The sequence below is a fragment of the Populus trichocarpa genome, chromosome 8 (assembly GCF_000002775.5).
Source record: "Populus trichocarpa isolate Nisqually-1 chromosome 8, P.trichocarpa_v4.1, whole genome shotgun sequence".
Taxonomy (NCBI): Eukaryota; Viridiplantae; Streptophyta; class Magnoliopsida; order Malpighiales; family Salicaceae; genus Populus; species Populus trichocarpa.
Window position 1 is genome coordinate 9723218 of NC_037292.2, and position 15914 is coordinate 9739131.

General features: G+C 38.4%; 2 protein-coding genes across 2 annotated transcripts in view; one reads left to right on the forward strand and one right to left on the reverse strand.

The window, feature by feature from the left end:
- Positions 1 to 15914, reverse strand: part of LOC7471463 (protein SLOW GREEN 1, chloroplastic) — a 49057-nt gene that overhangs the window by 3438 nt on the left and 29705 nt on the right. The gene's annotated exons all lie outside the window — the stretch shown is intronic.
- LOC7457843 (uncharacterized) lies at positions 79 to 12824 on the forward strand. The gene is made up of 14 exons (XM_024606208.2): positions 79 to 500; positions 1239 to 1784; positions 2354 to 3571; positions 3678 to 4005; positions 4453 to 4702; positions 4784 to 5000; positions 5130 to 5482; positions 5626 to 6171; positions 6504 to 7701; positions 8000 to 8350; positions 8710 to 8947; positions 9261 to 11917; positions 12012 to 12160; positions 12254 to 12824. The coding sequence occupies exons 1-14, from the start codon at positions 375 to 377 to the stop codon at positions 12597 to 12599; spliced, it is 8523 nt and encodes a 2840-aa protein (XP_024461976.2). The 5' UTR covers positions 79 to 374; the 3' UTR covers positions 12600 to 12824.

Below are 15914 nucleotides of genomic sequence, written 5' to 3' on the forward strand. Positions count from 1 at the left end.
GAAAATTCTTTTAGACACTCACGCCCTTAGCCATGTGGAGAATATATCTCTGTCTTGTATTTTCTTTCTCCAGCGATACAGTAGCACGGAAGACGAGAAGACTTGTTTCCTGTAACTGCCTTTTTCTTTCTCAATAATAAAGAAGCAACACTCCCTCTTACCTATAATAAAGGCAACACAGAGATGGATGATGCTTGTCTCTTTCTTTCTTTTTTTCTTTGAATCCATAGCCAGGGAGCCTCCGTACTGCATTGTTTATACCTGTTTCTTTGTGGCGAAGGAACTCCCCCCCCCCCCCCCCCCAGCCTTTTTCCTTCCTTTATAAGTTTGAAAGTAGGAAGCTCTTTTCATCATCGCAGATAAACGAGAAATTGATGATGGAAAGATCAGAGAGTTCAAGCAAGATGATGAAGAAGAAAGAAATTCCTAATGATCGTGGCTTCGTTGACACCATTTTTTCATGGTCTCTTGAGGATATTTTCAATGAAAATCTTTTCAAGGTTTTTACCTTTTCTACCTTCCATTTTCATCATTCTCTCTTTAGTTATTTATTTTGTAAAATTAGATTGCTGGTATGCGTTTATTATTTGCAGCTTTTGGATTATTTTACTGAGCAGTGAATTGACATTTCCTTTATTAAACAACTTCTTGATTTAAGAAAAGTATTTGGTTTTTACATCGATAGTGGGTTAGACCCTTACAAGTCCATTCCATTTTGAATTGCACATTGCTTGCCCTGAACGTAAGCTGAGGCAGAGCAGCTCCAACTTACCATAAAAATGAAGAGTTTTGGAAATTCTTTTAATAATGGAGTTTGTTCTTGCATGCATGCTTGGTGTCAAAACATTTTTTAGGAGTTGACAATTCGTAGCTGTTTAGATGAATGTGTTAGTCTTAATGCTACTACATGATAGATTAATTGTGCCAAAACTCTTGACATGGATACTCACTTGTGTATTTGTTGAGCATGTGATGTGATGCAATGGCGCAACCTGTTAAATAAATGTGTAATTTGATTATACAATTAAATATTGTTCAGTGTTGTTTATATTTTTGTGAAAGCTCCTCAACTTTGAAACTAGCCGCTGTGTTCCCTGGAAATAATTTTGTTGCAGTTGAGCTGTCCTCGCATCGTGTAAAGAGATTAGATTATTGTAGCAGCCGAATATTTAAAGATAGCATGTTTTGAGGTGCCTTCATGTCCTTTGAATGACCTCGTGTTTTGCTTTCCTTTATAGGTGGAAAATATTCCAGAGTCATATTACTCGGTTGAGCATTATCTTGGATCATATGTAATTCCTTTGTTGGAAGAAACCCGTGCACAATTGAGCTCAAGCATGGATATTATATCCAGAGCACCGTTTGCTGAAATGGTTGCTTTCTTTGAGGCCAAGCCCCACGGCACATTATTGTATGATGTTAATATTGATTATTGGAGAAACAGATCCCGTGGCAGTGGCAAGGAGCATTACAAAACATTGCCCGGCGACATCGTTATTTTAACAAGCGCTAAACCTGAAAATGTCTCTGATTTGCAAAGGGTTGGATGGACATGGACATTTGCTGTGGTCACCAGTATAACAGGAGATGAGACCGAGGATGCTGCTACATATACTTCTTTCACAGTCAAGGCGCAAAAAGAAATTGAAATTAGTGATGGACTGCAGAAATCACTTACTGTGTTTTCATTGACTAATATAACAACTAGCAAAAGAATATGGAATGCACTCCACATGTTCGGAAACTTGAATATCATCAAAGAGATTCTGTGCACTGATTCTGTGGTAAGAGATATATGAATGTGATTGCTGTCTCTAGTATCATGTAGATTTTGCATTACCTTAGGTCACATGTAGATGCTATATTTTCACACGTGGAAACATGGAGATAGCCAGTTTGGCTTAAAATATGCTATTAATTTCCAAATCGTTCTTGAGGGATGGATTGGTGGTATTCAAAACCAAATTTGGAATAAAGCCGGAGAAAATTGACGGACTGAGTGGTGGATCTGCTCGCTTTTCTACTCGTATCATCATTTGAGCTTCTTGCTTGGAATGTAAAAAAAAATGTAAAAAAAATTATTTTAATCTACTTATACCCTCACGCTCTCGCTTTCTCTCTCTATAATTTTTCCTTTGTAGTGTTTTTCTCTATAGACTATCTTTCTGTAAAATAGATGGGCACCCTGATGATTCTTTTAGCGGTGAAGAATAATCATGATCATGTTTTTCATCCTATTTTTTTCTGATATATATATTTAGTTGCAGACATAACTTCCAGGAGACGAATCTGTGTCTATTTTGCATGCAATATATTGTTTTGAACTTGATTGAGTTTCCATGTTGGATAACAGGTTGAGGAAAATTGCAACCAATATTCTATGTGGGAACGTGCAATCTATGATGAGAATGTTGTGAATCTGTCATCTAATCTGAATGAATCCCAAAGCAAGGCGGTTTTGGCATGTCTGCTTAAAAAGCAACGCAACCATAAGTCGGCAGTTGAACTTATTTGGGGCCCGCCAGGGACCGGGAAAACCAAAACAGTCAGTATGTTGCTCTTTAGCCTCCTAAAAATGAAATGCAGAACTCTAACATGTGGCCCAACCAATGTTTCAATTACAGAAGTGGCCTCTAGGGTGCTCAAGCTGGTCACAGAATCCCATGAAGCAGATTCAGGAACGTATTCTTTGTTTCATTCTGTGGGAGATATTCTTCTGTTTGGGAATAAGGACAGACTCAAAGTTGATTCTGAAACTCAGGAAGTCTATTTGGATTATCGTGTCAAAAGGCTTATAGAGTGCTTTGCGCCTCTGACTGGTTGGAGGAATTGTTTCAACTCGACAATTGATTTTTTTGAAGATTGTGATTCTCAGTATGCCATTTTCGTGGAGAATGAATTAATCAAAATGCAGGAGCATGATGATGAAAATGAAGAGAAAAGGGAATCCTGTAGCTATCAAGCTGTTGCCCTCAAAGGAGAGCTTAAAACGTTTCTCGAATTTATGAGAGATAGATTCCGCTCTACTGCAGTACATCTAAAAAGATGCCTCACTTTATTATGCACTCACATACCAGAAACTTGCATTCTCAAACATAACATTCAGAACATCGTATCCTTGTTTGGGTCACTTAACTCTTTTGAATCTTGGCTATTCCATGAGGATGTGATTTCTGATGAATTGCTTGAAGTTTTTTCACACCCAGGGTTAGATGAGGATTCTTCCCAAGGTTTTAATGATATATTGTTGCAGTTGAGACTTAAGAGAAGTGAATGCCTTACTAGGTTGAAAAGAGTCTGGGATTCTCTCCGCCATCTGGATCTTCCAAGTGCTATGAACAAGCGGTCAATAGAGGAATTCTGTTTCCAGAAAGCAACCTTATTTTTGTGCACAGCTTCTAGTTCGTATAAGTTGCATTTGTTGCCGATTGAACCACTGGACTTTTTGGTAGTTGACGAAGCAGCTCAGCTAAAAGAGTGTGAATCAACAATACCCCTACAACTTCCTGGTATTAGGCATGCTATTCTAATCGGTGACGAGTGTCAATTACCAGCTATGGTCGTAAGCAATGTATGGAAAAGCTACCTCATTGTTTTATTATGGTCTTTTTTGTTGAACTGAATTTTAGATTTGTTACTTTCTACACTATTGGCTTCTTATAGCTTATGGTTCTTAGGTTTGTGATAAAGCTGGCTTTGGAAGGAGTTTATTTGAAAGGCTCAGCTCATTGGGTCATTCAAAACATCTTTTAGATATGCAGTACAGAATGCATCCATCCATCAGTTGCTTCCCTAATTCAAAATTCTACTTCAGTCAGATCTTAGATGCACCAAATGTCAAGGCTAGAAGTTATGAAAAGCATTATCTCCCAGGGCCAATGTTTGGTCCCTATACATTCATAAATGTATTTGGTGGAAGAGAAGAGCTAGATGATGTTGGGCATAGCAGGAAAAATATGGTTGAGGTAGCCATTGTGCTGAAATTACTGCGAAGTCTGTACAAAGGTATATTATGCAAGAACTTGAAGTTATTGTTACCATCGTGTTTTGGACTTTTTATATATGATTACAGCCGAAGGCTTGGAATTTTTCTGTGCAAACTGATGCTTACAATTGTTTTGCTTTGGCATATGAGGAAATTAAATGATCTTGCATGCACTACCAAACTTTCTCTGGCGGTGTTTTCATCTTGCATTAAAAACACCTGTATGCCTGTTTAGCTCCTTTAAAGTCAATGCTTATAGACATCTTGTTTTCAGAGAGACTAATAATAGAGAAGTGAGACAATGCAAATGACCTTTCACTTTTGAAGAAAGCATAGACACTATGAATTTGATACTTTTCTATGATAAACTTTTGGCTTAACATCATTTCATCGAAACAATTCCTGACACAAGATTTTGCTATCACTTATTATTATTATTTGACATCCTTTGATGTTTCTGCATGCAGCATGGAGTGGACAAAAGGTTAGAGTTGGTGTAATATCTCCATATACTGCTCAAGTTGGTGCGATTCAAGAGAAGCTTGGTAAGAAGTATGAAACCATTGATGGTTTTTCAGTGAAGGTGAGTTCAATCGATGGATTTCAAGGTGGTGAAGAGGACATCGTAATAATATCAACCGTGAGATCCAATACAGGTGGAGCAATTGGGTTCATGTCTGATCCTCGGAGAATTAATGTTGCTCTTACAAGGGCTAGGTAGTGCTTCAAAGTAGCTCATTCCTGGTGTCGTTTAATTGTTCTAACAACAGTTCTTATCTTTTTTTAATGCCATTTCAGGCATTGTCTTTGGATTTTGGGGAATGAAAGAACCCTATCAAATAGTGAATCCATTTGGGAAAAGTTAGTCCATGATGCTAAGGAACGCAGTTGTTTCTTTCATGCTGATGAAGACAAGGATTTGGCCAAAGCCATTTTAGAAGTCAAGAAAGAGTTTGATCAGCTTGATGATTTGATTAAAGGAGACAGTGCACTATTCAGAAGTGCTAGATGGAAGGTATTTGTCTCGTAGTTACCTTTCTGTCATCCATCATATTTGTATTATGGAAGTCCTTATGGCAGATGTTTTGTGTTAAGCTTGTGTTAAGCATCATAGTTATTTTCTTTTGATATTTGTGCGGTCCAGGTTCTTTTCAGTGAATACTTCAAAAAGTCATTTGGCAAACTAGCATCAGTCAGAAAGAAGACACCTGTTCTGAACCTTCTACTGAAACTTTCCAGTGGCTGGCGTCCTAAGAAAAGGAGTGTGGACTTCATTTGCGGAAGCTCTTCTCAAATCTTGAAACAGTTCAAGGTTGAAGGACTGTATGTAATCTGTTCAATTGACATAGTGAAGGAAATATGCTACACACAAGTTTTGAAGGTTTGGGATTTATTAGCATTAGAAGATATTCCTATACTGGCTAAACGTCTAGAGGGCATCTTTGAGACATATACTGATGATTTTATCAGTCATTGCAATGAAAAATGTCTAGAGGGGTATGTCTTTGCTATATTTATTCTATCTGTAGTTCTGCATTTGTGTTCCTAAATAATTACATAGAAATTTGCTTCAATTTGGCTGAAACGGTTAGATTTCTTTTTCTTTTGTTGAGTTTTTCTTATTGTTTGTTTTTGTTCAGAGATCTGGAAGTTCCAAAAACTTGGAGAACCTCATTTGATATTCCCAGATATAAGAGTTGCAGCAATAATGAAATAAGAAGCAATTCAAATTCTGGTGGTCCTGATGGTCCCTACTATGTAGAGAACTCAAAAGTGAGTGATAGTTTGTTGCTGATGAAGTTCTACTCATTATCTTCTGGGGTCGTGAGCCACTTGCTTTCTGACCGTGATGGAAGAGAATTGGAGCTCCCATTTGAAGTGACTGATGAGGAACTCGAGATAATCATATTCCAAAGAAGTACATTTATACTAGGACGATCAGGGACTGGTAAAACGACTGTTTTGACAATGAAGCTGTTTAAGAAAGAGGAACTATATTATACGGCAACACAGGGATACTTAAATACTTCAAAGGACAGCAGCAGGAGAAACAATGTTGCTGATGACATTAAATCTGTCGGGGATGGTGTTGGAGATGCCAAAGAAACTGTCTTGCGTCAACTTTTTGTGACAGTCAGTCCAAAACTCTGTTATGCCATCAAGCATCATGTGATACAATTGAAAAGGTTTGTATTGTTTTAGAAATTACACTCTACGCTGGAGCTGATACCTCCAGGTTAAATTTTTTTCTTGCAAAGTGTGCTTTTCATGATGCAACTTGTTATTAAGGAAATATTATTGTCTGAAACAAGCATTTGTTCATATGCATTGCTGGATTGAACTTTTAGAAATTTATAGCAGGCCCTTAAAATTAGCTTAGCTTATTATGTACTTCATAAACATTCCTTTTTAATCATATCACCGCATTCCATTATTGTTAAACTTCGGAAAATTCTTCCTAAAATTACCCTGCTTTCTGTATATGTTTTCTTATATTAGCGTTGTTGTGTGTGTACAGCTTTGCCTCTGGTGGAAAATACTCAGCAGAAGGGAGTTCAGTTGATATGGAAGATATTGATGATGCAGCACAATTCAAAGATATTACAAACTCTTTTTTAGATATTCCTCAAAAGTCATACCCACTTGTTATCACTTTCTTTAAATTTTTAATGATGCTTGATGGAACAATGGGTAATTCGTACTTTGAAAGATTTTCTGACATGAGGCAGCTTTTGCATGAAAAAGTAGGGAATTCAGGATCAATCTCAGCACAAACTCTTATAAGAACAAATGAGGTTAACTTCGAGAAGTTTTGTGCAGTTTATTGGCCACGTTTCAATGAAAAATTAAAAAAAAAGCTTGATTCATCCAGAGTATTTACTGAGATAATTTCCCATATAAAAGGTGGCCTGCGAGCTGGAGAGTCTTGTGATGGCAGACTGAGCCGAGAGGATTATGTTATTCTGTCAGAAGGTTGTATATCCACTTTAAGTAGGCAGAAGAGAGATTTAATATATGATATTTTTGAAGACTATGAAAAGATGAAGGCAGAAAATGGTGACTTTGATATGGCTGATTTTGTAAATGATCTTCATCTTCGTCTTAAAACTTACAAGTATGAGGGTGATGCGATGGATTTTGTCTATATTGATGAAGTCCAAGATCTTACAATGAGGCAGATTGCTCTCTTCAAATATATCTGTAGGAATGTAGATGAGGGATTTGTTTTTTCTGGTGATACAGCGCAAACAATTGCTAGGGGGATTGACTTTAGGTTTGAAGATATAAGATCTTTGTTCTATAAGGAGTTTGTTTTAGCATCAAGGAGTGCGGGAAATGACAGAAACGAGAAAGGTCGAATATCTAAAATATTTCATTTGAACCAGAACTTCCGTACCCATGCTGGTGTGCTCAATTTAGCTCAGAGTGTTATTGATCTTCTTTACCGTTTTTTCCCTTCATTTATTGATGCTTTAAGACATGAAACAAGTCTTATTTATGGGGAAGCTCCTATTTTACTTGAATCTGGAAATGATGAAAATGCAATTGTAACTATTTTCGGGAATAGTGGGAATGTGAGAAGCAATTTTGTTGGGTTTGGAGCAGAGCAGGTGATATTGGTGCGGGATGATGCTGCTAAGAAAGAGATTGATAACTATGTTGGGAAGCATGCTCTTGTTTTGACTGTTGTAGAGTGCAAGGGCCTAGAATTTCAGGTCAGTGGTTTACTGTACATCTTGTTTTCCTATTTAGAACATTATCTTTATCATTTGCCCTTCTTTCCAAGCGCGTTTTCCTTTACAACACATTTGATCACCACATTGATAATTTTTACCATGCTCATAACTTGGACCTCTTTAGTTTTGAATTGCTGTTTGAGTTTATGGATGGGGTGTGGGAGAGCGGATACTTTTTTTAAATCTGATGGATGTTTACAATCTTGACAAACATTCACATTTCTTTTAGCCACTGATGTCTTTGCCTTTTTAACTCTTTGCCTGATTTTTTTTTTAGGATGTCCTCTTGTACAACTTTTTTGGCTCATCACCTTTGAAAAATAAATGGAGAGTTGTCTATGAGTTTATGAAGGAACAAGATTTACTTGATGCCAATTCCCCATCCTTTCCAAGTTTCATCCCAGCAAAACATAATGTCTTGTGCTCTGAGTTGAAGCAATTATACGTTGCTATCACTCGTACACGGCAAAGGTTGTGGATTTGTGAGAATGTGGAGGATTTCTCCAGACCAATGTTTGACTACTGGACGAAGAAGGGCCTTGTCCAAGTGAGGAAACTGGATGATTCGCTTGCCCAAGCAATGCAAGTTTCTAGCAGTCCTGAAGAGTGGAAGTCTCAGGGTTACAAGGTTTGCTTCTTGTTATACTAATGTAGCATTTAACTTATAATTTCTTGATTTTGATGTTCTTAAAAAAAATTAATATGCAATCTCTATTTAATTATTTTTTGTGATTGATCAAAAGTTGCTGCATTCACTTGTCGGAGGTAAAATTTGTTTTGGACTGGAGGTTATCCGTATTGTTCACAAAAAATTTTTGAGTTTGATATCTTGGTTTATTGCTTCGAGTGATATTAGATGTTTTCAACATGCCATTCCTACTCGTTTGAAAGGACATAAAAGTGTCTTTCACACTGCATTCTTGTCGTCTCGCCATGCTCATACAAGTGTAACTTGCCTTTTCTATACCTTTTGTTGGTGTCACACAGCTTTTACGTGAGGGTAACTATGAGATGGCAGCTATGTGCTTTGAAAGAGCAAGGGATGAACGTGGGGAGAAACTGTCCAAGGCTGCTGGGCTTAAAGCAGCTGCTGACAGAATGCATAGTTCAAATCCTGAAATGGCTTCCGTTGCCCGTAGGCAGGCTGCAGAAATTTTTGAATCAATAGGCAAGGCTGAGTATGCTGCCGAATGCTTTTACATGTTGAAGGAGTATGATAGGGCAGGTATGCTTTTGTGCTATCTTCACTTTTTTCAGCGTTTCTACAGAAACATGAGCTGATTGATGGCAAATATATTTGACAGAAAAGGAGTCTTGCAACCACCGTTATTCTGCACTTTTGGTTTTCTAATGTTTCTGCTAGTTATGACCATTGCCTGTGTCCCTTGTACGCTGAATTAATATTCTTCATTGCAAATTGCGCCATCTTTTCTGTGAGAAAATTATTTATGAAATTCACATATTTGCAAATTAGTTGACTGGATGATCTTAACCTTAAGTTGCAGTTATTACCGAGTAGGATTTACTGGCTTCTGCAGGTAGGATTTACTTGCAATGTGGGGAATCTGCAATGGAAAGAGCTGGAGAATGTTTTTTTCTTGCTGAAAATTATTGTTCTGCAGCTGAAGTATATGCAAAAGGCTGCAATTTCTCCAAGTGCTTGTCTGCATGTACCAAAGGAAAACTCTTCGACACAGGCTTGCATTATATACAGTACTGGAAACAACAGGGGACTGCAGATCAAAGAAGCAGAGAAATGGATACAATTGAACAAGAGTTTCTGGAAAGCTGTGCTTGTCATTATTACGAGCTCAATGACAACAGAGCCATGATGACATATGTTAGAGCTTTTGATTCCATGTCTTCAGCTCGTACTTTCTTGACTAATTTAGGGTGCCTTGATGAGCTTTTTTCATTGGAAGTGGAATCAGGTAACTTCCTGGAAGCGGCGGGCATTGCGAAGCAGAAAGGTGAGCTTGTCCTTGAGGCAGATCTACTGGGCAAGGGTGGACATTTTAAGGAGGCATCATTGCTTATTCTATGGTTTGTGTTTGCAAACTCTCTGTGGTCAACTGGGAGCAAAGGCTGGCCTTTAAAGCAGTTTCTTCAGAAAGAGGAACTTTTGGCAAAAGCTAAGTTACTTGCAAAGGATGTGTCAGACCAGTTTTATGAGTTTGTTCACACAGAGGCTGAAATTTTATTGAATAGCCAGCACAACTTATTCAAGATCCATCAAAGTCTAGAATCTTCTCGGAGACATATTAGTATCAGAGGTGAAATATTATTAGCTCGAAAGATTCTGGACATGCATCTTCATTTAAATACCTCAAAGTATTGGTGGGAAAATGACTTAGTGTCTGATTTAGCAAAGTTGTCAGAAAGAAACTTTTTGAACAACCAGGTCTCTGCTGAGACACTTGTTTACTTTTGGAATTTTTGGAAGGATAAGATTGTGAACATATTCAAGTTTCTTGGACGTCTTGAAAGGCAAGATGTAACTGAATATGGAGATTTTGGTGAATTCTGCTTGAATTACTTGGGCGTGAAGAGACAGTTTAATAATCTGAACACTATTTATTTTCTGATGATCTCGGATGCTCAGTGGGTGAGGGACATACCCAGAAAATTTATTCAAAGGAAGGGGAACTTGGTTTCTGTAGATGTTCATCAGTTTGTCACTGCTGCTCAGGGTTATTGGTGTTTGGAATTGCTTTCTGTTGGCATGAATGTATTAACCAATCTTGAAGCCCTTTACAATTTATCAGTTAGGAATTCCTTGTCCCTCTTCTGCCAAAGCAGGTCTCTTACTCATATATATGAGGTGGCAAACTTTCTTTTGAATTGCCAGTTTCTTAGTATTGAACACGGTGATATCAGGGCACTGCGGAAATTCACTCGACTGGCAACTGGATGCTTCTATGATTGCATCTATCCTAGGGACTGGAGAGAATCACTGAAAGAGAATATGATTTCGTTGAGGAGAACTGAGATTTGTAGGAATTTACTCAAGGAAGTTATCTTTGAAGATGTGAGCTCAAAGAACAACCTGTCTTATGCGCAACTTGAGAACAATCTGTCTTATGCGCAGCTTGGAAGGATCGCATCGATGATTCTTGGTTCTGGTGAGATGTTATGTGAACCATATGAGAAGATGGCAGACGGTTTACAATGGAATTCTTCATGGAAGGCATTCATTGAGGATCTCTGTAGGAATGTGAGCGAGGTGTCCTATATGTGGAAGTTGCATGAAGCTCTAGTAGATACTTATAATGCCAACTGGAGGAAAGTAGATTATATCTTGCCTGGTTGTTTCTTATACATGCTTGAACGCCAACTAATTTTGTTATCCTACTTCCAAGGCTATTGTTTTACAACAAAGTCTTCTTTTGTGGAATGGCTTATCTACCAAGAAGGCCATGGGAGTCCAACTTTTGAAAGTTGGACGGGACTTGCACCCCAATCTACAGAAAGCATCCTAAAGTTTGTTGTTGACACTGTTCAGCTGTTGCTTTATAATGAGAAGGATATGATGGAGTGGATAAGAGTATCAGAAAAGAACGTGAAGGTCCTGAATGACTACCATGCTGTAGTAGTGTTGAGATTGGTTGTCATAATATGTTTAATTTATGTAAACTTTGGATGGTGTGAAGGCTTGCTTTCTGACTTGCTGGGTAGGACGTATATCACCAAAAAACTGCCAAGTCAGTTTTATGATGCCATCCGGAAGAGGCAGAAACATAATTCTCTGAATGTAAATCCAACTGTGGTAGCTGAAGCATTTAGCAAGATTGGCAATCCTCTGGTAGTTGTGAGTTTTGGTAAAAATTGCTCAGGATTTTTATGTCCAGATGCTATTTTTGTGGACATGAAGGTCAATGAAAGCAAAGACAACGTATTAAGAGTCTTGTTTGCAAAGACTGATGCTACAGCTCAGCATCACACGGGAGCTGTTGAAGCAAACACTAGGAGCTCATTCAAAGGAATAGTGTCTCAGGGCATTGAAGATCTGGGGAAGATAACTGAGCTTCCATCTAATGTTGGAGACACGGCTAACTGGAACTCGAGGTGTGGGAAAAAGGATGAGGGTAACCCTCCATTGAGCCATGACCGGCTTTGGGAAATATTTGAAGCACTAAAATCTCCGACCCATGGAGTAGATGAAAGAAGCAATATTGCATGCGATCCAACATTTAAGGTAATGCTGCTTTTCGAATTATTTTTTATTTTTTTAGCATGCTCAGAGACATGGTTATCTCTTTCTGCTATTCATTTTATCATTTATTTTTCAGGTGGATATAGACAGAATTACTTGCCTTTTAAAAGCAGCAATTGATGGAAATTTTCAGAACCCTCCCAGTGTTGATAATAAAAACCTGCTTGAGGAAGCTTCCACCATGCTTCACGAATTGGGGCAACTTAATGCTGCATTAGAAATGAGGTCGGTGTAAACATGATGCCTAGATCCATGGTATTTAATGAAGTATTTCATTCTACTTGCTACGATAATATTTCAAGTAAATTTTATTTTCAGGGAACCAGAACATGAGAGCGACATTTCTACAATTGGAGAACTTCTCGAGAAGCTGCAGTCAAGAAGGCCAAGAATGGAATTTTTCCTAAGCCAGATATTCTTGCAACACGATGAAAATCATAAAAGAGAGATGTCAGAGAGAAACATTGCATCAGATGGCCAACGTGATGAGGAACATAGTAACAGCAAGGCTGAGGGGAGTTGCGTTTCTGTTAAAGGTGAGATAAACATTTCACGGAGTAATGTTGAAACCGGAGGTAGAAACCCTGATACGGAGAACAAGGGGAAGGGAAACAGCAAGTCCAAGAAAAACAAGAAGGGAAAAGGAGGGCGGAAACGCAAGTAGCCTTAAACCTTTAACGAATTAAGTAGTCTTCTCAAAAAAATAACCTTTTCTTCTGCATTTGTTTATAGCAGTGTGATTTTTCCTTTCCTTTCCTTTTTTTTTTCTTTTTTTTTTCCTGTATGGAGAAAGAAAAAAATTATATTATGAGGTCATAACACCTACAAAAAACTTGCAATGTACTGTAATTATTTTCAATTATTTATGTTGACTTGTTCATCTCTCCAATGGCAGGATCGTCAATGGTCAAATCTTACACCATACAGCCTCTCAAGATAATTTTTCCTGTATGGAGAAAGAAAAAAATTATATTATGAGGTCATAACACCTACAAAAAACTTGCAATATACTGTAATTATTTTCAATTATTTATGTTGACTTGTTCATCTCTCCAGTGGCAGGATCGTCAATGGTCAAATCTTACACCATACAGCCTCTCAAGATAAAAGGAACTGTTCCCTCCATGCAGGCATCCTGAATGTGCAACTCTATTAATAATATAATCCCTCACGATACTTGAGGGAAACTGCTCTTTTACCCCCTCATTTCTATCAAGTAAACTATATATAATCCCTCTACAAAAATAAGGCCCGAAATCTTTAGGATCCTCTTTTGACAACTCTTGATAACTCTTCAACGCCTTCTCCACATTCTTTTGCAGGAACTGCATTTGTGCCATAATCAGCCTCACGTTCCTCGCTTCTTTCACTTTATTCTCCTCTCCTGCAATATCTAAAGCCTCTTGTAACCTTCTAATAACCGCCTCTCCTTCTCCACAGCGGTCCATTAGTAGTGGATTCTCGAACAAAGCCTCAAAAGACAAAGGATTATAGACAAGAATTTCTTCAAACACATTGCGAGCATCTTGTACTCGACCCATTTAATTTGGCTCGGCAATCTTGCCATTAAAAACTTCCACCCAGTTACTGTTGTGCATACTGGACCGAAAACAAACACAAATAAAAACACAAACAAGCAGATTTACGTGGTTCCCCAAAACCGGATACGTCCACGGAGGCAGCAGATTGTATATTATTGAAGGAATGATACAAACACTCAACTCAACCCAATACAACCCCACAAAACCCAGTGTTTCACTCTTACACTCGGTGTTTTTCTCAAATCTGCACTTGCACTCACTCTCACAGTTGCACTGTCTTCCTCTCTCTGCACACACTTGCACTGTCTCTGTACTACTCTCTGCACTCTCTCGTCTCTGTCTCCATTTATACAAGAAAGAAGAGCCTTGGCAGCAACCCATGTGCAGCCTAATAAATGCCAACCAACTACTACAAGAAGAAAGTCATGGTGGTTGGAAAAAGGTTGACAAATTTGCTACAAATCTCCACCTTGGCAAGATTTTTCCATCCAATCCTCGTGATCGATCAATGATGCCTCTAACACGCCATATGGCGCTGCACCCTGAAGGTGCTCAACACCGAGAGATGTTGACCAAGTCCAAACAATGTTGGAACTTGATCCCTGAGACACATTTTGTGAGCATGTCAGCTGGATTATTTGCGGTACCAATCTTCTGTAGCAGAATATCCCCTTCATCCACAATTTCTCGAACAAAATGAAAACGAACATCGATGTGCTTGGTACGGGAATGATGAACCTGATTCTTTGCAAGACAAATAGCACTTTGACTATCACAATGGACATCCACGTGCTCTTGAACAATTCCCAAATCTTCAATCAACCCATGCAACCAAATAGCTTCCTTGAAAGCTTCTGTTACTGCCATGTACTCTGCCTCAATTGTTGACAAAGCTACTGTTGATTGTAATGTTGACTTCCAACTTACAGGCCCTTTAGCGAGTGTAAACACATAGCCTGTTGTGGAACGACGCTTGTCTAAGTCGCCAGCATAGTCCGAATCCACATAACCAACTAAATTTTGTCCGAGTCTATCATCCCTCTCAAACTTCAAACCAATATCAGTTGTGCCATGAATGTATCTTAGAATCCACTTAACTGTCTGCCAGTGACCCTTTCCCGGATCATGCATATACCTGCTCACCATACTGACAGCATGTGAAATATCTGGTCTCGTACAAACCATTGCATACATTAATGCACCAACTGTATTTGCATAAGGAATTTGAGCCATATGTTTGCGCTCTTCCTCTGTGCGTGGAGACATTAAAGCACTTAGCTTAAAATGAGGAGCTAAAGGTGTGCTTACAGGCTTGGTCTTACCATCTACCCCAAATCTCTGTAGAATTTTCTTCAAGTATTGGGTATGTGTCAAACAGACTGTGCCTTTTCTTCTGTCTCTCTGAATCTCCATGCCAAGAATCTTCTTAGCTTCTCCAAGGTCATTCATTTCAAACTCAGTTCTTAGTTGAGCTTTCAGTCTATCAATCTCCACCTTGCTCTTCGATGCGATCAACATATCATCCACATATAAGAGCAAATAGATGAAAGAACCATCGAGAAGTTTGCAAAAATATACACAGTTGTCAAACTGACTCCGTGTGTATCCATATTCTGTCATGAACTTATCAAATCGTTTATACCACTGACGAGGAGATTGTTTCAATCCATACAATGACTTCTTCAGTTTACAAGCCCAATTCTCTTTCCCAATGACTTTGAAACCATCTAGCTGAGACATGTAAATTTCCTCTTCCAAATCTCCATGTAGGAAGACAGTTTTCACATCAAGTTGGGCTAACTCCAAATCAAATTGTGCAACTAAGGCTAACAGAATACAAATTGATGAATGCTTAACAACTGGAGAGAATACCTCATTATAATGTATCCCCTCCTTCTAAGCATAGCCTTTTGCTACCAATCTTGCTTTGAATCGGATGTTGTCTTTTCCAGGATTACCTTCCTTCTTGGCATATACCCACTTGCAACCAATTGTCTTCTTTCCCTTAGGGAGTTGTACCAAATCCCAAGTCTGATTCTTGTGGAGAGATTTCATCTCTTCATCTATTGCCTCTTTCCATTTTGCACTTTCTACACTCTGTACTGCTTCTTTGTAGGTGTAGGGGATTCCATCATCAATCACTGGAAGTGCATAAACCACCATGTTACAATACCGAGCAGGTTTCTTGATAACCCTTTTTGGTTTACTCGTTGCAATGGATTCTTGTTATGTGGTTGCTGGAGTTATTGCATCCTCTTCATCTGAACTTTCATCTGAATCTCCTTCAGTAGGGATTGTCTGAACAGTCTTTACAGGAATGACTGAAGTATCCAACTCCACCTGTTGTGCATCACCAGATTGTTTTTCCTTCTCCTGTGATTTCTCTTGTTGTAACATGCCAGACTCATCAAAAGTGACATCTCTACTCAAAATCACTT